This window comes from Odocoileus virginianus, chromosome 14 (genome assembly GCF_023699985.2).
Source record: "Odocoileus virginianus isolate 20LAN1187 ecotype Illinois chromosome 14, Ovbor_1.2, whole genome shotgun sequence".
In the NCBI taxonomy this organism is placed as follows: domain Eukaryota; kingdom Metazoa; phylum Chordata; class Mammalia; order Artiodactyla; family Cervidae; genus Odocoileus; species Odocoileus virginianus.
The window spans coordinates 67,065,037-67,088,051 of record NC_069687.1 but is presented as its reverse complement, the minus strand read 5'-3'; the positions used below and the strand labels follow the sequence as shown (position 1 = coordinate 67,088,051).

At 44.4% G+C, this 23,015-nt stretch overlaps 1 protein-coding gene across 1 annotated transcript in view; it reads right to left on the bottom strand.

Moving 5' to 3' along the window:
* The window catches only part of SLIT3 (slit guidance ligand 3), a 723,374-nt gene that overhangs the window by 195,369 nt on the left and 504,990 nt on the right, over positions 1–23,015 (bottom strand). The window contains exon 6 of the mRNA XM_070476865.1: positions 7,153–7,224. Within this exon, the coding sequence (XP_070332966.1) occupies positions 7,153–7,224 (72 nt within the window). The remainder of the gene's footprint in view (positions 1–7,152; positions 7,225–23,015) is intronic.

Here is a 23,015-nt window from a genome sequence, read left to right as displayed (position 1 = left end):
GACACTGAAAGAATAATTCCCTTCTTATACTTGTTCGCATCACCCTGGACAAGTTGTTCAACTTCTCTAAGCCTCAGTTTCCTCACTGGTAAAATGAGGTTACCAAGATCTACCTTGGAAGGCTGTAGAGAGGGGTTATGTAAGACGCTGCATTACAATGCTTTATCACAGTGCCTGGAAGGTAGCAGATGTTAGAACATGGAGACTATCATAGTAATTATAACAGTTATAATGCCTAGTAATTCCTATGATATCCTTTCATTATACAATGTATCAGCATATTATTATTATTCATTAATCAGAGCATCTGGTTCCACACTCAGAGGAAGCTCACTGGAAGTGGAGGACACATCACCACTTGCATTAAGCTCTGGGTTTTCTGAATTAGACCAACCATGTCCATAAATGTCCCAACACCCAGTGCCCAGCACCCCTCAGCCAGAACCACCACCCTCTGATAGGAGAGTGAGAACATCCTGATCTGGGTATCAGGACTACTGTCCATTTCTTTTACTGTCTTCTTCTTATATCAAAAAAGGACTTTCTTTCTGTATCTACAAGTAGGGCTCAGGGTCAAGCCGTGTCATATTTGCTCAGAGGTGGCTGAAACAGAACTACACTAAAAGTCTAGTAAATTCCCATCACTGCATTAACCCTTTTCTCTAAAGGGAGCTTGTTACCTGGGCTGACGCTGGGGTCTAGGGAGCAAGAAATAGTGGGAGGTTTTCCTTTCTTGCTTCTCATCCTATGTGCACGTGTGCATGCTAGGTTGCTTCAGTTGTGTCCAGCTCTTTGCGATGCTATGGACTGTAGCCCACCAGACTCTTCTGTCCATGGGATTCTCCAGGCAAGAATACTGGAGTGGATTGCTATGTGTTCCTCTGGGGATATTCCCGACCCAGGGATTGAACTCGTATCTCTTATGACTCCTGCATTGGCAGGCAGGTACTGTACCACTAGTGCCACCTGAGAAGCCTGCATAAACCCAGTTATAACTGTTTTACAATCAAAGGGAATCTGGAATCAAGTTCAGCTCCTGAGAAGAACTTCCCAGGTGAGGCATGAGGCATCCCAGGTGGCTTCCAAGGTGCCCTTGTTCAGTCTGGGAGTCCTGGACTCCCCATCACTTAGCTGTCTGTGCTTGTCTGATCAACAATTCTGATAAGCTCTCACCTTTAGAGTTTGATACACCAAAGCAGCTGCTCATTTAAAGCTTTACTGTCCCTGGCATCTGGCACAATGCTGGCACATACCCTTGCTTTTTGGATGGATTAAAGCAGGGGCTGTCTGGGCTGGTAGGTAACTGAAATGGGAGGAGATCAATGAGAAGGTGGAGGCTATACACACCCCATCTAAGGAGGGTAAGTGCTTTTCAGTCTCAACTGATTGTCACAATGCAGATGTGCAGGCCAGAGTCGCCAATGCTTCTGCTTCACCAAAGTCCAAAGCTGAAATTCTGGACTTTTACAAAAAATAGCATCATTTTTCAATGTGAAATGCTAATTAAAAATGGTAACAAACACTCTTAGGATGAAAAAGAAAACCTCATTTGTGACCAAAATGTAGTCTGTCATCTAGTTTGCAACTTTGGTTTCAAGAGAGTTGATTAGCAGGTTGTGGGTGGGCAAACTTCAGTCCACGATAGAATCAAAGAATGATTCTGCTTTCAGGTCTGCTAACGGGGGCTTCCCTGGTGGCTCAGATGGTAAAGAATCTGCCTGCAATGCAGGAGACCTAGGTTCGATCCCTGGGTTAGGAAGATCCCCTGGAGAAGGAAATGGCAACCCACTTGAGCATTCTTGCCTGGAGAATTCCACGGACAGAGGAGACTACAGTCCATGTAGTCACAAAGAGTCAGACACGACTGAGTGACTAACACTTTTACTTTTCACTTCAATCTGCTACATAATATAAAACATTTAATGATAGGTTTTGAAAGGACAACTGTGCTTAGGATCCCCAGACTTACCAGAGGACTTCTTCTGTATAGCTGAATTGCCTGGGGGTGCCCACTGTGGGCAAAGAACATGGACTCAGGGGTCCGGAGACCCAGGTTCTAGTCCTTTGCTTCTGCTAACTTGCTGTTGCCCTGGACAAGCCAAGGTGAGGGCCAGGACTAGGGCGAGGGAAGTGGGGCGCCCAGGGTAAAAATGTTAGAAGGCATGGGCCTCACTCTAGTCCTGACCCTGCTCTCAGCCTCCCCATGCCTTATCTCAACAGTAAGAGGTCATCCTGGAGACAGCGAAGGTCTTTCCAGAGCTAGCCTATGATGATATCACTGAACTTCCAAAATGGTAAGTGACAGAAAGGCGCGTGAGGCTTTCAAGACAGCACAGACTGGTTATCGAAAGACCTGTCGGATCGATGTGAGATTTGGCCAGTACATGTGCTTTATCAAGGGCAGACCACTCACTGAAAGTGTCTTGGGGATGCGTTCCTAGCATTTTGGAAGCATATCTACCAAACTTCTGATCTGCTACGTTTGTCTTCTGGCCAGGAGACAATGTCTGAGAATCTTTTCTCCCACAATACTATGGAAAAAAAATTTAAATATTTGACTAGGCTAGGTTGTTTTTTGTTTCATTTGCCCCTACTCATTTTTTTTTCCATTCAATATTTTTTTCTGATTTTTTTTTTTTTTTAATATATAAGATGGCATGTAGGGCAGAGAGGAGCTTGGTAAAACTGGTGACATGCCTGGCTGTCCTCAACCTAGCTGGCGGGGTCTAGAAACCCAGGCTCAGAGTCCCCCCAGAAATGATTCCTGGCCAGCCAAGGAAATGCAGTCTTGGCACACTCGACCATGGTTTACACACGCCTTACCCAGAGAAAACCAAGGACGTGAACCGCCATGTGTACAAACCCACAGAAATGAATGGTCTATGATTTGGATAACAGAAGGGCGTCTGAAAGCAAGGTAATAGAAAGTGAGGTCCCTCAACTAAGAAACAGAGCCGCATCGAGTACCAAAATCAATCGGTGACGCCCAGAAGTGAAGAGAAGTTGCGTCTGGGACTCAAATGTCAGTCAGTGAAAAAGCAGGATGATTTTTTTCCCCTGTGAAGCTGAGTTACCTTCAGCTTTATGGGGACCCATCCCTGGGTAATGGGAATGACAATCTCACAAGCTGTGGGAGGCTCCGGAGTTTTCCTCAGCACAACCCTGAGGCCCTGGGAGCTCGCCGAGACCAGCTCTGGGGCCAGTTCAGACCATGCTGAGGCACACGCTGGCCCTGCCTCAGCGGAGCCAGCACCTGGGAGCCTCAGTAACACATATTCTGCTGCTTGCTAGTTAGGCAGTTACTTGGCTTCTCTGAAATAGGTGTCCTCTGTGAAAAAGAAGGTGACAATAAGTTTCATGGAGGGGTGGTGAGAATGCAGAGATAACGGACATAAAAGCACCACTTTTAGTGCCAATGCAGGAGACGTGGGCTCGATCTCTGTGTCAGGAAGGTCCCCTGGAGAAGGAAATGGTGACCCACCCTGGGATTCGTGCCTGGAGAATGCCACGGACAGAGGAGCCTGGCGGGCTACCGTCCACGGGTCGCACAGAGTCGGACACGACTGAGCGACTAAACCGCAACAACCAGTAACCGCACGCTGACCGCCAGGATCATCACTTGCCTGGGGGCTCCTTCTCTGGAGTCTCGGCCACACCATGAGGCCCTTCTCACTGCCTTCTCTGGAGTCTCGGCCACACCATGAGGCCCTTCTCACTGCCTTCTCTGGCTGCCGGAAAAGCAGAGGGCGGTGGTTCTCTTCCTTTGTCTACCATACTCCGCGCTCGACATCCCCCACTGCGCTTGAGTCAGAAATGGGGCTGAGGTGGACAGATTTCAGTCTTTTCCCAGGTTGTACAGTTCCTGACTCCTCACCGCTAGGGGTTCCTGCCTAGACTCACCCTTTACGTTCAGTGCCACCAACCTCAGCCTGGATGGAAAGAAGTTTCATGGCATTTCCATCCATGAAAGGATGGAATAACAGGGTGACCCTGTGTGAAATATTTTCACTACTGGTTTTTGTCTCTAAACTTAATCTTAAGAGAGATTTCTTTGAGGTAATGGGGACTCTTTCCTTATTTTGTACTTTATTCTGCCTCATGTCAGATAGAAAACATACATGAAATACTATATTTTGTCTTCTTTTTTTTGCCCCACACCACATGGTATGTGGGAACTTCTTTCCCCAACCAGGGATTGAACCGATGCCCCAGGCAGTGGAAGTGCCGAGTCTTAACCACTAGACTGCCAGGGAAGTCTCTATATTTTGTCTTCTTGATTTGCAGATTATAAAAGCTTTAGATACTTAGAGATGACCTTTGTGGGGATAGCGTGTTTCGAATTTCCCTCCCCTTCCCCCTGATGTCTCTGTCTCTCTCTGAAGAATTTATTAAGTTAATATATGATGCCCTCACTTAGTTCCTATTTTTTATTAATAATTTATTGTCAAGTTTCTTTATAGTGCCTAAGTTGTGATTACAGAGAAATATTATAAAATGTCAGTGTGAAGATGACATTTGGAAGGTCTGGGGGTGGGGCAGGGAGGGTCTTTAAATGGAGATGTCAGCTCCAGCCAATTTCAGTATGCTCACCATGAAGATGGATGGTTCCAAAGCTGTGTGTCTCTGCTGGAAATTAAAAACCCATGGAATACCTGATTATGATTAATTTTAAGTACTTAGCCATGTGAAGCCAAATGAGAGTGTCTTTAAAACAAAGCTATTGATCTAGTTTTGTTTAGAATTGAGAAGATAAACTAATCAGATCCTGTGAGCTCTTTACAATGATGGGGAGAGAGAACTTTTTTTTTTCATAGTGAGTTTTTAAGCTTCAAGTTGTGGTGTATCTGGATAAAAATTATATATGCATTATATACATCATGAATATACATTTTATATATATAATCAGAGTAGAGAGGAATTCCGTTCAATTCTGTCCTGGACAGGAGTTTGATGGAGATGAGGGCATGGTGGGGAGAAAGTTAGGGAAGTGGAGGGGACCCCAGGTGACTCAGATGGTAAAGGATCTGCCTGCAATTCAGGAGACCTGGGTTTGACCCTTGGGTTGGGAAGATTCCCTTGGAGAAAGGAATGGCAGCCCACTCCAGTATTGTTGCCTGGAGAATTCCATGGACAGAGGAGCCTGGTGGACTATAGTCCGTGGGGTCGCAAACAGTCAGACACAACTGAGTGAATCCTGTGTAGTATAGAGGGCATCTCTCAAAGTTAAGGAAACAGAGAGGTAGAATAACTTAGCCAAAGGGCCACCACATCCAGGACTCCACACCCAGGGGTGTCTGACTGTACAGCCCTTCCCACTGCCCCCAGGCAGCATTCCTGGTGAGGCGAGATGACACTCCGCCCAGTCGAGAGCACTAACATGTGGACTGTCAGGTCATCACAGCTGTTTCGTGGCAGGTGGTGACTTCCATTTCTTGGTCCCTTCCCAGGGAATTTTCTCATCCTTCTCAAGAAGAAGGTGATATGCTCCCAGCAGCCCTTTCTACAGAGGCTTTTTTGCAGGCAGGGAAAATCACACCTACCCTTCTCAGCTCTAGCCTCTTGATAAGAGGAGTCCTGGGTTACTAAATTTGGGCTGGCATCCTTTCCCAAGCAGACACACATTTGGTGCTGGTTCTGAGGTCAGAGTTTGGGTGAAGAGAGACCATCCATCTTAGGAATGACAACCTGACTGACCTCCTGGCTGTGGGTCCTGCCGTTTCTGTACTGGGAATTCTCGGCTTTCATCCGATTTCCAGCAGCTTGCAGCATCAGCATCCCCTTGATTTCCCGTGATTCCTCTTGGAATCACCTTTCTTTCACACAGTGTGGAGAGGATGTCTCCAACCCACTGTTGCTGCCTGCAGGGCCAGGTGAAAAGGAAGGTGGACCTCCCCTTGTGGACAAACGGACATTTTAATGTACTCAGTTCATTCATTTGTTTGACATTTATTCATTCTTCTGGAAGTCAGAGATATGTAATCTGGTGACTATGTAATTTTTTTTTTTTGTTAGGGGAGTGTATTCTGCCCTTATCATTCTGGCTAGAACTGTACCATCAAAATTATTTTTAGAAGCAAGCAATTACAGAAATTGGAAAGGGGAAGTCCCTCCACAATACAGCAATGACCCCCTTCATTTTCTAAATGAGAAAACTGAGGCTCCAAACACAGACGGCACTTGCCCAAGGTCACACAGCTAATTGAGGGGCCACGTTGGGGCTGAATCACACGTCTCCCAACGCAAGTTCTGCTAGGCTTGGTCACCTTCCTCTTCAGGTTCCCCCAAATCAGAGACAGCTGGAAGTGTAGTTTGGGGTGGGGGAGAACAAACAAAATGTTTTCTTACACAATCCAATTTTAGTCTGAATGACCCGGGGATGACTCCTAGCTGACTCTCCCCCTGGCAATCAGGTTTCCTTAGCTAGACCCATTTGAAAATCCAGAACATGTGAAGACAGCTACATGTTTTTCCTAGACAGGGTATACAAGGTGGTCTTCTGCGGAGGCGTTCATCTCCTCTCATCTTCTCCCTCACCTCCCAGCCCTTGTCACTTTAAGGTTACTGCTTAAAGTTTGGATTTAAACCTGAGATGAGATCCCAGGAGGCACGGCCATGACTGGACTTTACCAGCGGTCTGGCATTCCGCCTGGTTCTGTGCCAAGGTCCCTTTCTGATTCTGGGTGATTCCAGCCTTGACCCTGCAGCGCTAGCCCTTCCTCATCTCCCAGACCTGTAACCTGCTCTCTAAGCCCACACTCAGGCGCTCCCTGAATGCTCCAGCAGGCACTGGGGGTCTCCTCCAGCCCATCTGTTTCACCCAGCAACAAATATCGTGGGAGCATCAGGGGAGAAAGGACTCAATTGAGACTTAATTAGCAGGACCCCAGTTTGTGGGAGGTGAGAAATCACACTTTGCTGCCCGCAAACACTTTAACCAAGGTGAGCTGGAGGGATCTCCCAGTTCCCAATTTTAATAGCACTGCAGCAGAAGACACAGAAATGCATCCACACGGACCCCCGGGCACACACACTCCCCCAGTCTCTTCCTCACCCGGACGGACACACACACACACACACACACACACACACGCACACACACACACACACACACACGCGCACGCACACCAGGCAGCGATCGCAGAATCAACTCACAGGATCTCCAAGTCACGCAGCGCTCGGAAGGCTCCATCTTCAATGCAGCTGATGTGGTTGTTGTCCAGTTGCCTGTGGAAAAGCAAGGGGAGAGCGTGAAGGGCTGAGCGGGGCCGAGCCGCGAGCCGGGCGGGCCGCCGGGCGTCCGGCCCCGAGCGGAGCGCCGGCCCCTCCGCCCTCGCCGGCTCTGCTCGCCCGCCAGCAGCTCGTGCAGAGCCAGCCTGTCTGCCACGCTGCTGCCTCTCCTCCTGACTGTCTCAGGGACTACACAGACGAGCGCACCAAAGGCTGTCAGGTCTCGGCAAATATTAATTGCGCTTTTTTTTTTTTAGGCAGAAGGGAGTAATTTCATTACATTAGGGCATCCAATCCATTACGAGCTCTTACCGTCATGTCACTGAAACAATTTCATTAAGTTAAAGGCCTGTAAATCATTGGAGGTCACTGCTCTGCCCTCGGTGACCTCCCAGAATGCTTTCTTCCCCCTCGCTCCCTCTCCCTGTCTCCCTTTTACTGGAAGTTGCAGTCTTCCGCTCTGACACAGTGCTAAATCTTTAGGCTTTATCTGCCCAAGAGCAGTGAGGGTGCATGGGGAATATACCAATTCCAAATTAGACTCAACTAATCTAATTTTATAGTCTTTTTATTATTCTAAGCACCAAATGTCTGTGGTGGTTTGATGCCTCCGTGCTTTGTTATGGGGCCCATCTGGCAGGTCATTCTATTGAAGCAGTCTCTGACTAAATACAGATTCCCTCAAACTGCACCAAGCATCATCGACATTAAAGAAACTCATTGATGGAAGCGTTCCTGATGAGGGGGAAAAAAGGACTATCATTATCGCTTTAAAGATGTACCATGTAAATTTAAATTGGGGAGAATTAAATGCACCTATTTGGGGCCTTTTTTTCTTATTTCCTTTTCCATCTTTTGAGCATGAAAATCCTGTCTTTTAAAAAGACGCCTTGACTAATATACATTGCAGTTGGGGACTGAGGTTATTCTAGTTGAGCAATAACAAATAGATACCGCTATCTCAAATCAAAATATGCCTGATGTGTAAGTCAGGAGATTGATCACGACCACACCTCAACTTAAATATTATCTATTATATATATTAAAAAACTCATTTAATTAAAAACTGTTTTATACAGAAAATAGTGATTATCGCCAGACTGTCTTAAATTCTGTGTGTGAAACACACCACGGTCTTTGGAGGAAGAGCAGTAGAAAGAAGTATGGCTGTAGTGACAAACTCCTGTCTAGACTCCTTTTTCTTTGTCTCAGACAGAATCAGTTCTCTCAGGTGGAGGGTCCTCCGGCTGCTGGAATTTTCACCTGAAACTTGAGCTTGTCTTGCACCAAGACAACTCTCTGCAGAAGATACATCAGAGCTGCCTTTGGTAGCCCTCTTGGAGCATTTTATATTCTGCTGAAGGAAGGTGGAATTACAATTAAAATCCTGTTATCAATGAAAAAAATATACAGATGTAGGATTGCATAAATGCACATGAATGAAATATATACAATCAGAGTGATGGAGTGCATCAGAGCAGATGGGCTCTGCTGCGGTCCCATGGGGAACTGAATCATCTCAAAAGATGCTCACGATACAACACACCAGGCATTTAGAGTGAAAGCAGCAGCAAGAAACAGGGGTCTCAAGAAGCAGAACCACTCCGCAAGTTGATGAATTCCACATCTAGCATTCAGAGTCCTTTCTGGCCGACTCACACATTATCTCTGAGTAGTTCCTGCTACCCCAGGTTCTTCCCGAGCCTTTCTTAACGAGAGTTTAGACAGTGGCCTTTTTGTAGATTTCCCGTAAGTGTTGGAGCCACTGATTCCCCGCAGAAGTTCTATTAAGGCAATCTAGGACTACTGTCCAACTTCTAGATTTATCATCTGTTTAAGGGTCAATGAATCAACAACTCCTGCCCTGTGCCAAGGCCACCAAACCTTACCAAGCAGAAATGCAGTGGAGTTGGCATTTGGCTCCAAGAAATTGTTCAATGAACGTGCTGAATTCGGCAAAAACAGGACCATCTACCTAAGTAGAAAAGTCTCTAAATCATCAAATTGGGAAGTCTGGGGTAGTGTAGAGAGATGACAGTTTGTGGCGTACCTGCTTTTGTGTAGACATGTTAGAGAGGTCCTGGCTATTAGAATATTGTTTATTTGCTGGATTTTGGAAGTGTTTTCTATTCCTTTTCTTTACAAGAGTGACAGAAACCAACCATAATACTCTAAATGTACAGGGTTTTACATGGAAAGACTGTAACATTCAGGGGAGGAAAAAACTCATAGAAAGAAGAGAAAAAAAGAGAAGTGGTTGAATGAAATGAGAAAGGGTAGAGGGAAAGGATATGTGCAAAAGATTTTGAAAATCCACTGCTCAGTCTCCCATCGGGGCTCTGCCACTTAGGGTGTAGAGCGGTGGCGACCAAGAGTTGCTGATAGGGCCCTGCTCACTTTAAGGCTAAAAGCAGAGATGCCCAGTACACTATCAATCACGTGCTGTTTAAATAGTTTTCAGTGGGTGGCACAAGTTGACACCTTGTTGTATATTAGTAGTGGAGAAAACTGAACTTTAATATAAGCATCTCTGTGGGTGTATATTATAGAGCGTTTTGGAACCCATGAAAGGTATCAAAATTTAAAATATTTATGCTGAAATGTGCTTTTCTAGAAGACATTTATTATAATCTAGATTGTCTCCTTTCATTCTAGTCACAGATAAACAGTATCCCTGCCTTGGTAGTAAAGAGTTCTTCCCAAGATGTATTGTTCATTTTGAAAGTCTACGGGGTAAATGCCTGCGAGGGTCTTGTCAGGCAAATGTAAACCCAAGTTATTCACTTCCCAACAATCACATCTGCATGGCACTGAGCCTCAGAGTATTCATGATACACTCATTAATTATCTGCAATCGATTCTTATATTTCCAGCAAATAAGCTAGATCCCTAAAACAAAGTAAATACACACTCAGTTCCGACAAGGTTTCATTTTCTTTCTAAATTACATCTCAGACACACACAACTTAGTCCTGAAGCACAGGAGAAGGGAGGTGAAAAAAATGCAAACGTAGCATCTTTCTGCGGGTATTGGGAGAGAAGTGAAATTAGGCACACAGAGACCTTCCAGAGCTAAGGACAAACCATCTGACTTGGCAGTTTGCTTCCAGGGGTGGACAGAGGCTGCCGACATGTGTTCTAAGCTTTCTGGTCAAAGGTCCATATTGCACCTTTGAAGACTCATTCAACGATCCTCTTAAGAACAAATCAAAAAGCCAACCATCCCCTCCACACACCGTTTACTCAAGAAGCAGGTGCCAAGGGAACTTCGGAAATGGGAGCACTGAGAACTTGGCTGTCTGAAAGTACTGGGTAGCTCTCTTTTTATTTTTCCTTGGCAATAAGAAGTGCGTCTTGCACTGCTACAAATCCTGTACTTCTTGCCACACAATATAACCGACCCCAGTGCCCAGCCTAGTGCCAGGGACTTCACAGCTGGTCACCTATGGTTGAAGAATGAGTCCTTCCTTTGCCACTGTGGCAGGGCTGAGCTCAGAAACACATGGATGAAAGCTCTAAGCCACAAGCCGCACGGTTCTGGCTGTGGCCCCGTCACTAACAATGGCGATGGGGCGGTCCTTCATGAGGCCTTTCTGCCTCACACATCTCTACTAGCAAGCATTTGGGGAGTATGCTTGGAATGAAGGGAGATTTCCACAGGTGCAAAGTGAGGATGAGGGGCAGGAAGGCAGCGGATGGAGGCGGTTTTTACTGTCATCTGCTTTATTCAGAATACTCAATGTGATTTACACTCTCCCGCCTGTGAATCAGGCAAGAAGCCCCCATACGTTCATGATATTAAATTAACTGCTCTAATTTCCCTGGGCAGCTCCGATTTCGGCAAACAATGTGAGTTGCTAACATGATACCAAAGTCCGTTTAGAAAGGAATCCTCAGGCAAGAACTAAATGCAGATACCCCAAGAGGAACTTTCTGACCATTGTATTTTTATACTCTGAGAATATAAACAAGTAAGAAAGGAAAGTCAGCATGAGTGAGGACTTAATCTCCACAAAGAGCAGACAGGGAGAGTAGGCTTCTGTAAGAATTCCCATTTGTAAGCATAGTATTATCACAATTCATCTCTTTCTATTGCAATTTCAAGTTTCATAATTGAAGCAGGATGGAAAATATTTTTGTGGCTCAGAAACAGAAAGAAGCATATCTAAATCCTTTTAAAAGGGTTTTTAAAAAAATGATTACAATTTTGAGCCATCTACCTATCTATCAACCACAACCATCACGCAACAAGAGAAGAAAGAAAATTTCATGATTTCAATGATACATTTGAGACTCTGTGAGGAATACCTTGAAAATAGAAATCTCCAGAAACAGGTTTTTGGAGAGCTGGAAGAAAAGAATTCCCAACTAGTTATCTAGACGCAGTGTCTACACTCTATGCACCAGAGCACGCCTGCCCAGATGTTCACTTTTCTCCAGATGTTCTGGGGGCCCAGCATCTCGCCCGGGCAGGGTTAAACGTGGCCTCAGGGCACTGTCAGTCGGGCTTCAGATCCAGCCGCAGTGTCTTGCTCTAGGACTGCAGCTAGAGTTGCTGCGGTCCTTCTGATGCTAAATGGGAAAAGTAGCTGAAGTTTAGCACCCTCTGCAGTTAAACAGCTTGGTAATTTCCAAGCAAAACTATCTACATGAAATGTGTGAAATAGAGAAATGGAAGGACTTCTGCACGAAATTCACAAGGGAAGCCCAACAAGAAATTCAAAGCAAGTCTTTTGGTCTTGGAATCCAGCTAATGAACCTATAGTTAAAGATCCTATTAGACCACCTGAATATTATTAGATGTTCACACTGTGTTAGGGACTGGGATAGAGAATGAAGGGTGAGATACCCTTTGAAAGTATCTGGAAGGTTACCTGTGGTGTTTACATTTCAACTATCTTAAAATGTATAAAAGAATTCTAAAAACTAAACTAACTTACATTTTTTTGACGAAATAGATATGCTCCAATATATACATATTCAAAGTGTATTTCTTTTTCTACACCAAGGAGAAATAGAATTTTGCAACTATGAAAAAAAAGAAAGAAAGAAAAACCCTGGGGAAACCCCTGTTTTCTTAAAACAATCCAGAAGACAAAACATGAAGTAGCTTGGACTGGCTATTCTTTGTCTCCCCATCATCCAATTGTCCTTTAAGAAGAAAACAAGAAATCTAATAGCATTTCTGAAGGTTGTTTTATATGATAGTTTAACATTCTAAAAAAATCATTATTGAAAAGCACATCATAGAAGTATTTGTCTTCTGCTGGCTAGGGTCTTCAAAAGAAAAAAAAATAAAGCTCAAGGTTATTTTAACTGGCAAAAGGAAAAAAAAAAATGCGTTCAAAAGAAATGCAGACACTTCATGTAACTGAACACTGGTCACACTCTGTAGGCAAATCGAACACTTGATCCAAGCCACAGTCTGCTAATGAATTGTCACTGCCTCTCATCATTAAGAAGCTACTGTAATTCTGCATTAAAACAACATCTCAAATGAGCAAAAAGAGGTTTATCTATTATTTTGCACATTTTGTACACTTGTCCACCAGACCCAAGAATACATGCATATAGATTTATTTACTGATCTATGAATTATTTATGTATCCACAGAGATTCCTATATATAGAACTGACAACTTTATACCTATTTTTCCTACATAATAATTACAAGTACTGTCTCCCTATTGTATACATATAAATGCAAAAGTATATTATAAAACAGGGAAAGTAAGTGGTATTGATCTCTGAAATTCAATGTGCCTGCATCAGTCATATTTACAGAATAGTTTAGATAATTAGGTGATTGTCAGCATTCCCAAACCTCAATCAACCAAACCCACTTTGCAAAGGACACAGTCTTAGGTTAATTAAGCTCTCTGATCAGAACATTCTGCCTAGAATGTAGTTAAAAACTGAAGCATGAATCTGTTTCGCCAAGTATCATTATGCATACTTTGCCACATGGCTAGCATAATACCTTTTATTTAGTATATATCATATTGCTGTTTGACATATGCAACTTCTCAGCAGGAGAATAACTGCATCCACTCCAGTAGATGCTCCCGAACGCCAGCTCTGCAATAATGCAAACACAGATGATGGATTAGCACCAAAGCAGCACGCCAGACCTTGGAGAATAAAGGCGTGTTTTACACATCGCTGGGAAATATCAATAACTCCACTTCTGTGTTTACACAGTTTCCGGTTTGTTGGGGATTTGGCAAATGAATTTGTGCAGAAAAATGTAGGGGGGGGGTGGTTAGAAATCCCCGCAAATTAATTTAGCAGGAAGGATGGTTGTCGGGAAGACGCTGAGCTCCCGTTTATTTTGGACAAGTTTCAGGAACAAATTTCTGGCTTTTCTAGATAAATAAAACAATAACAAAAACCACGCAGACGAAGGGCAAATCAAACGAAGATACCCCCTATTCACAATGACACAATTTCTTTTCTTTCTAAGCAACTTTTAGACCAAGGGGCCGAGGAAGTTTGGCTGTTGTTTGTAAAATGTGCTCTCTTGTTTTGAGGCATGCTTCAAATCCAGCCTTTCTTATGTCAACCTGATATGAAGACTAAAGAACTTTAGAGCTAGGATGTCCAACTTAACAATGTTTGCCCAGAACTCCCCCTGTTTAAGTATGGAAACTTCTGAGACCGTTCTAGGAAACTCTTCTGTCCCAGGCACTCTATTAAACCTCTGGTGCTGACTCTGTTGGAAACATTTATTCTCAGCACCAGTTTACTTAAATCTTATAATGTCTGTTGTTTCACAAACTCAGCTTTCAGTTACATCAACTCTAAAAGGCTCCTCACTGCAGTTACTGTAAAACGGGCTGCTCCTTTAAACACTCCTGCAACTAGGCTGATGGGAGCCCTCAAAGTGGCTGAAACATTCTAATGTGATTCCTAACTTTGCTCATCGGGAATTATTGATAAAATTTCTTTGTAAGAAGCATCCTTGCTGATGTCATGAATACTCAGAGGCCACACAAATAAAAGGCTGTCTCCATAGTGATGGGGGCAGGTTTGTGGTTTCCCTAGTTACACTCTTGAGCGATAACCATCTGGGGCTCCTCCCTGGCAGAGGGGAAAGGGAGTTAGAACCTGGAAAGATGAAATGTGCTTTTGTTAACAGGCCTGAAAGTTATCTCCCACATCTTTGTGTTTGACTTCTTTTTTAAATCAACCAGTACCAACTGCAGTAAGGTTTTAAAGTTTTTTCATCCTTGTGGAGGTTTTGGAAATTTTCCCTTTGGACTCTAGAGATAAACTATTCCAGTCATGAGAATACGACCGGTAAGCGCAGCCAGAGCAGAGAATTTCTTCTTGGCCTGAAGCAGCTGCAGGCATCGGAGCCCAGACAGGATGCTGGTTTTCGTTCAAATACGGGAGTCCTAAGCAGCACTCCTCTGGGCTGAAGTTGAGAATCTCTTGGCCTCCATCATCGGAGGGCAGGGGTGGCTTCCTAAGACTTCAAAAAGATCTTAGTTTCCCTTTAAAAAAAATCACATGGATCTCTCATGTAGAAATTTTAAAAAACTTCCTTGAATTTATTCACCTTCCCAACCCATATTAACTACTAACTTCTGGGAACTCTCAATATTTGTTATGTATCTTTTTCATAAAATGTAAGACTAGGGCTCCTGTAAATTTCTGGCATGTGAATAAGGAGAGTCACATCGGCCCCCAGGGGACCTTGAGTCTCAAGGTTTTGGGTTTGCTTGGGACTCACCACTCCTTTCTTCTGTCCTGCTTCTCCCTCTTGGAATGGGACTATCTGCCCCCTACCTGTCCCACCACTGTGTTTTGGAAGCAGATATATACGTGATTTCACAGGTCCACAGCTTTTGCCTCAGAATGACCCAATAGCTCGAGTCCCAACCATATCTGATTTAGGTCATATTTAGAGAAGACTCTAGACCCCAGAGACTTCCTGGACTGGGAAGATCCACTAGAGAAGGGATAGGCTACCCACTCCAGTATTCCTGGGCTCCTTGGTGGCTCAGATGGTAAAGAATCCACCTGCAATGAGGGAAACCCGGGTTCGATCCCTGGGTTGGGAAGATCCCCTGGAGAAGGGAATGGCTACCCACTCCAGTATTCTGGCCTGGAGGATTCCATGGGGTCACAAAGGGTTGGACACAACTGAGCGACTTTCACTTTCACTGGACTTCAGACTTACAAATTGAGGCTGGACTCAGTGTGGATCTACTGGGATGGAATGAATGTATTTAGCATGTGAGAAGGATGTGAATTTGGGGGAATCAGGGGCAGAATACTATAGACTGAATGTGTCCTCCCACCAAATTCATATGTTGAGGCTTATCCCCCAAAGAGACTAGGAGGAGGGATCTTTGAGAGGTGATTAGGACATAAAGGCAGAACCCTCATGGATGGGATAAATGTCTTTATCAAAGAAGCCCTAGAAAGCTTTCTTGCCCCTTCCATTGTGTGACTTTACACCAAAAAGACAGCTATTTAGGAAGCAGGCCCCCAGCACACACAGAATCTGCTGGCACCTTGATTTGGGACTTACCAGCCTGCAGAACTGTGAGAAACACACTTCCGCTATTTATAAGCCCCCCAGTTTATGATATTTTTGTTACAGGAGCCTGAACAGACTATGCACTGTCCATGCACCCAAGTCTCAACTTCTTCTTCTGTAAAATGGAGATAACATTTAATCTGAAAGGAAATTTTGAGTATGAAAATGATGAAATGTATGCACTCTGAAAATGTGGCCTTGCTTAATTTTCTTTGCTTTGAAATAAATAATATTAAATATAAGAATTTGACTTACATAATCTCTAAAGGCTCTTTCAGCTCTGAAGATGTGCAGCCTGAGGTCAATTTCTTATGAGATTTTTAAAGAAAAAGTTCCTGCTCATCTTACTCAGATCCTGCTGTGATTTGAGCTTATCTCTTTATCCCTTCTTCCATCCCAGACCAAATAATCTATTATTGAGATATTCAATATATTCTTTCTGGACTGAGGGCAGCAGTTCAGACTCACATGCTCTTTGTACTTCTTCAGCTGATATGAGATTGAAATACAAAAAGCCATCAAAACCCTGCATGGACGACAACACAAAATTTTCTCTCACCAGGTCAGTGATATCCATGTGTACAACTCCCATAGGCATGAACCACTAAGGAGGGTAATTACAAAATCTAACCCTATTTTTCTTTTGTGGCCATTTGCAGTTAATAAACAATCAACTACTGTCTGGAGCACCTAAGCTAGTGAAATCCATACCATCATCTATGGGGTATGATTTCTTCATCTTAACATTCCTTAATCTGTACACAAATGTTGAACAACTCCCTGTGGCCTATGCTGTAAACTGTTAAACAACAATCCAACCACAGTAATTGTTGCCCAGAGTACATACTCACATTTATTAGGCTTTAAGCATTGGGCTGAGCATCTTCAATACATTCCCCAAGTTGGGTCTTACAGCATTAGCACTCCAGTTTTACAGAAAAGGCAACTAAGGCTTCCAGAGTACCATCTCTCAGCTTGGCTTTGAATCCAGATCAGTCTATAACCCGCAATGACTGCAGGTGATGCTGCTTCTTTGCACATGGCCCAAACTCCTTAGCATGGCACTGCCCACCTCATCTATGTGCCAGAGAAGACTACCACGTACTCACTCATGCTGGTCCTTTCCCTCTCCTCTGTTTGGGAAATCCCTTCCCCTCCATCAAGGCCCTCCTCAAAGCTCACATCCTCTATGAAACCTTCCTGTGCAAACTCAGCCAAAATGAGTTTATTTATTAGGCATTTATTAGGCATCTCCAAAACCTCCATTAAATCACTTATTTCACATCAGTAGGACTAGCTGTAAACACAGAAGGAAACCAAGATTCAGAGAGGTTATGTGGCATTTTCAAGGCCACTTATTAAAGATTCAGGTTCATACCTGTCTTCCTGCCTGGGAGCCTTAGGCTTCATCCTACATGGTATGCTACCTCTTTGACTTTTGGTGTGGAGGCACAGGGAGCCTGCTATGACTTAACTCACTCATCTTTGCATAGAAAGAGGCTGGTGAGAAATGTCAAGGTTGGTCTCAGCATGTCATTGGGTCCCAGTTACTTTCACTGGCTTGCAAGCATTCTGACCCAGAAGACAGTAGGTGAGGGTAGTACAGTCCCCTCACCTCCCCTGTGTGTGTCTGAATTAGATTACCTGGGGGTCCCAGGCCAATTGACTTTTAGCAGCATCGGGGAAAGCATGCTGATTTTAGCTCCAGTTTCTGGGAATAATGGGGAGGGACCTCCACCCTAAGGAGACTGCCACCATTGCAGGTCACCTACTGAAACGGATGGGCAGCCTCCTGACCAGGCTGGGACAGTTTAGAGTTTCTCGAGCAGGGGCAAGGCACATCCAGAGAAATGGTTCTCCCTGCTCCAGGCAAGTGGCCAATTACACAGATTTTAATCAGTCTTTCCTGGTGCCTGACCTTTCCCAGTGTGATGCAGGCTTGTCTTCTAAAGGTATACAAGCCACAGGTCCTGAAACGACTAGGCAGCCCTCACCAGGTCGTGTACTCAGATGTACGGGGTCAGTGGCCATTAGCAAGGCGTCACTCAAAGGTATCTTTGTGGCAGCAGAAGCCAATTAAAATGTGTCTTGTAAGCTCAGTGTAAGGGGATATCAAGGTCTGTGTAATTAACTGCTGAAAAAAGGGGCATCAAGACTCAGCAACATGGGCAGTGCTGATAACTACGTTCAATTCAGCAAATGCACAGAACTGAAATACTCTAGGAAAAGGCCAGCTTCTTTTTCTAAACTAGGACTTGTAATGAATAATGGAGCCTGGATTCACTGGCAACAGGAGAGCAGGGGCAGGAAGTGTCTTGCCCACAATTGCACCTTCTTCACATCACCTGGCACATAGGAAGTGCTTGGTGCAAAACCCTAGGGGGTCACAATGAGATACTGCTTTACACTCATTAGGATAACTAGACTCAAAAAAGATGGAAAGCAAGTGCTGGCAAGGATGTGGAGAAATGGGGACTCTCCTACATGGCTGGAGGGAATGTAAAATGATACAGCCACTCTGAAAGACAGTTTGATGGTTTTTCAAAAGTCTGAACATAGAATTACCCAATGATTCAGCAGCTCTACTCTGAGGGATATACTTAAAAGAACAGAAAACAGCATTCAAACAAAAATTTGTACACAAATATTCATAGGACTATTCATAATAGCCCAAAGGCAGAAACAATTCAAACATAGCCAATGGAGGAATGAAGAAACAAACTGTGGTACATCCATACAATGGAATATTATTCAGTCATTAAAAAGGAATTAATCCTGATACATGCTACCACGTGATGATCCTTGAAAACAAACGGTCAGACAAAAAAGGACCCATGTTGTATGATTCCATTTATGCGAAATATCCAGAACCTGTAATCTATAGAAACAGCAAACAGATTAACAGTTGCTGGAGACTGGGGGTGAGGGAGGAATGGGAGTGGCGGCTTAGTGGGCACAGGTGTCCTTTTGGGGGATAAAAACGCTGTAGATCAAAATGACGGCTGTGCAACACTGTGTGTGTGCTAAATGCCACTGAACTGCATACTCTAAGATGGTGAATTCTATGTTATATGAATTTCACATCTAAAAAAATTAAAAAGAGGAGCTTTATGAGGGCATCCCACTGTGAGAGCAACTCCCCTGTGACAACATCACAGAGAAAGGCAGGGAAACCTCGGACCAGGTCTTACATGATGCACAATCAGGCAGGAAACCCAATTTGGCCTGATGTGGAAAAACAGTATCTTGGCATTTGTAGAGCAATGAGAAAGATGGGAAAAAAACAAGGTGGGGGGGGTGGGAATTGTTGGCAGCAAATTTTAAAACTCTTTCTCCTGGCTGGCTTTGGGCACACTACCCCTCACTACACTTAGGAAAAAATAAAATTGGTTTAAGCAAGAGAATGAGGATCCTAAACTTGATGGAAAGGGCCAAAATCACCTTCTCTATTCTCAAGGCAAATATAACATGTTGGGGGATTAGCCACTATTTTGTATTTTCCACACCATTGCTCTCTCCTCTCCGTAGGTAGCCAGCATAGATAACTCGGTAGATTGTGTTTGCATTTCAGAAGCCGAGTTCCTCACTTTCTTTTCACCCTTCTTGGGACTGGTTCTCTGGGTTCCCTCTCTGAGAAGGCTGGAGAGGAGGCCTTGGCTTTCCTTCGAGGCAGAGAGAGAAGCACCTCTCACTAGAAACCCTTTCCTGTCCGGGCGTCTGGTCTATGCGGGTTGTGGAAGTCCCCAGGTGAGGCTCGTGGGCAGAGTAAGGATGGAGGCCAGGTGACAAAGGTGAGTCATCTTCCTGCCTGCTGGGCTCCGAATTCCCGCAGGACTCTGGTCAGACACACTGGTCTCACTGAGCTGGATAAATCCAAAAAATTTGGATTAGAAAGAAGAGGCCAGAAAAATAAAAGAGAGAAAGGGCCAGAAGCCAGAGGGTCCTTGTGAGATGGTTCCCACCTGGGTACTTAGGTGAAAGCCAGGTTAACCAACAAGCATCCACGTCCGGAGCCACTGCTTCTGACTTTGTGTTGTGGCCACTTCAGTTTAGCTGGCCATACCCAGTCTGATGGCTGCGGGAGACACAGGAAATGCAGGTTTGATCCCTGAGTCGGGAAGATCCCCTGGAGAAGGAAATGGCAACCACTCCAGTATTCTTGCCTGGGCAATCCCAGGGACAGTGGAGCCTGGTGGGCTACAGTCCACAGGGTCGCAAAGATGGACACGACTGAGCGACTAAACACACACACACACACACACACACACACAGCCTCAAAGAGGTTTCTAACTCCTCTCCTGATTCCAGGAAAAAGAAATAAGGACATGGCTCCCACTTCAGAACTAAGGACAAGAAACACTGCACTGGGTGGGGTGAGGGTGGGCACACAGATTCTCTTTTTCTCATTTGCCAGTAGTATAGTTTACCTAAGACACTGTGGTTTACTGGGGAAAATAAAAACAATTCGCTCGGGAAGCAGATGACAAGGATCTCTGACCTTGCTGAGTCGTGGTTTAACTTCTCTAGGCTGAAGTTTCCCTGTCAGTCAAAGACATAAAATAGATGATTTCTATGCATCCCTTGTGAGCAGACATTCAGGGCTGCAGAATATTATTCCAGCCTCTGGATCCTCACATGAGGACTTCCTTATTTTGTTGTTATACTATCCAAGGAGTGAGATTTGATTTTAATGCAGTATGTTGCAAATGCAAATATGAGTTTTTTCATATCTGGAACAGTTAAGACAGGAAACTTTCAAAGCACTGGAGATCTGAACAGTAGGCTGGGAAAAAAAATATACAAATATGAATGAAACGTGGTATCAACTTCTTCCAAACTGCTCATGGGACCCCACCAAGCTCAGACGCCCTCACCAGGGCCTATGGGGTAGAGATTTGTGGAGCACGTTTCAGATAAGACAAGTCCAGCTCTCTCAGGCTTCTGGGTGCTTCTGGGGTTAGCAATAAGGGGTTAGGCTCCTTTTGCTTCATCTCCTTGAAGGCTACCCTTTTAGAAACAGCATTTCTTCTCATTAGTCACAGAGGTGATTTTGTTGTTGTTTTTAAAACTTTTTTTTTTAAATGTAGACCATTTTTAAGGTCTTTATTCAATTTGTTACAATATTACTTCTGTTTTATGTTTTGGTTTTTTGGCTGTGAGACAGGGGGGATATTAGGTCCCCAATCAAGGATTGAACTCACTGCACCCCCTGCATTGGAAGTGAAGTCTTAAATACTGGATCACCAGGGAAGTCCCAGAAATGACTTTTTTTGAAAAGCACTGAATAATTTTTCAGTGGCATCAGAAAACGAGGGCTAGTCACCCACATCTCACCAGGGACTGACACAGTGTGGAACACAGCCTCTGAATGTGGAAGGGAGACAACCACCCCAAGTGATACCCTCAAGTTGAGCAGATTTATCCAGAAGCTGCTGGGAGGAGCCAGGGCAGAGAACCCACCTTCCAGGGTTTTCCCAGGATTTGACAGTAAAGTACATCAACAATGGGAATGCTTACCCCCAGAAACAAACTTGGGACTGGCACTGCTCTTTCTGGCAAGTTCACTCTATTTTTATATCGCAGCTAAATGTTAGTTCCTTCACAGCCCTTGAAATTTGAACCTGAGGGGGAAAATGCTCACCTCCAGGTCCAAGTGCTATTTTTCCAGCCTCTCACTCTCCCTGCGGAGCACACTCCTCTCTGTGCACGAGTCTCCAGAAGCAGCCTGTCATGCACTGGGTGCCCGGAGCGCCAAGCTCCCGCTTCTGTCGCTGGCCTCAGAGCCCGAGCCCGGCAGGCACAAACGCGGCAGCCTGCATCTTCCTATGTCGCCTAAGTTCTTCAATTCTTTTTGTTTTCCCCTTAAGAAATTTGTTTTCAAATTCTCCATCCCAGGTTTCGACTTCCCATCCTGGGTTCTGAACATCCTGTCCTGGGCACCCACAGCCTCAGCAGAGGACACAGCACGTTTTCACCCCAGTGCTCCGGTTCCTTTACCCCTGGCCAGACCGGATGCAGGGGTTCGAGATTCACACGTGAACTGTAGAATGGGGGTGACCCCTGCCACAAACAAGTCTCCTCTAAACAGAGGGCAAGTGGAACTGGAGGTGGGATGAACCCAGTGGTCCTGCCGCAGTGAAGGATGCCATCTCTCAGGACTTGAAAACAGAAAAGTCGGAACCCATCTGATCAGAGAAAAGGGTTGGGTAGGGTTACTCAGAGCTAACATTTCCTTGGTCTGTGATGGATAGCCACTTTAGAACTATTTCCTGTTCTGAGTTTTCCTTCGGTCAGCTTTGCGGGGGAAATGGGGTGGAGGGTTGGGGTCTATTTTAGTCATGATGTTCTATGGACCCCTCCAAGAAGAGTGCAGGACTAGAATTGTGTCTGTACAAAAGGTTTGCATTAACTGTAATGAAGCAAATGACAAAATCAATAAAGCGGGAATTGTGTGGCTGTCATAAAGATGATGTAAATCTAGGGTTCACGATGGTTATGAAGCTATTTAGAATTGTAATTAAAACCAGCACCATTTTTTTTTCAAGATAAAAGCCCCTTTGACAACCATAAATGCAAGCTACAGGAAATTTTCAACAAATATATTCAAAATTAATGTATGGCACAAAGATGGCATAAATTAACGGAGGATAATCCATAAGCCCAGGCTTCGGATTGTAAGAGCACTGAGTAAAGAGATTTCGATTTTGCATTTGGTTTTCAAGTGATGTGGTTTTCAATTTTAATCAAGTTAAAGCTTGACAGAGCACTTAGACACTCTGAATGAATGGCATATTTCTGACAACTACTTTTCAGTGAGACTGAAAACGTTGTCTCTGTATTTGTACAACTTGAGATCTGACAGCATTTGCTATTTTATGCATCCCACATATTTCAGAAGAGAATCTAAGGTGTGGGGGTGTGTGTAGGAGGAGATGACCTTCTTGTTTCATTCATGAGTGGGAGTGGGATAAAGAGGCACAGGATGGGATGTCCAGTCTTTTGGTACTATCTTCCTTGGAGTTTCTTTTGAGCCCTGATTATAAACTGTAACACTGAGATTTCTTGGGAAACATCCACCTACCTACCTATCCATTCACCTAACTTCAGAGCATCACTGTTTGCTTTTAGGTCATGAACAATATTCCCTACTATGGCCTTCAGCCCTGCCGAAGGAGATTCTAGCCCTCTGGGTGATTATAACTGTAGAGTCACTGAATATCAGTGTTGGGAGCAATCTCAGA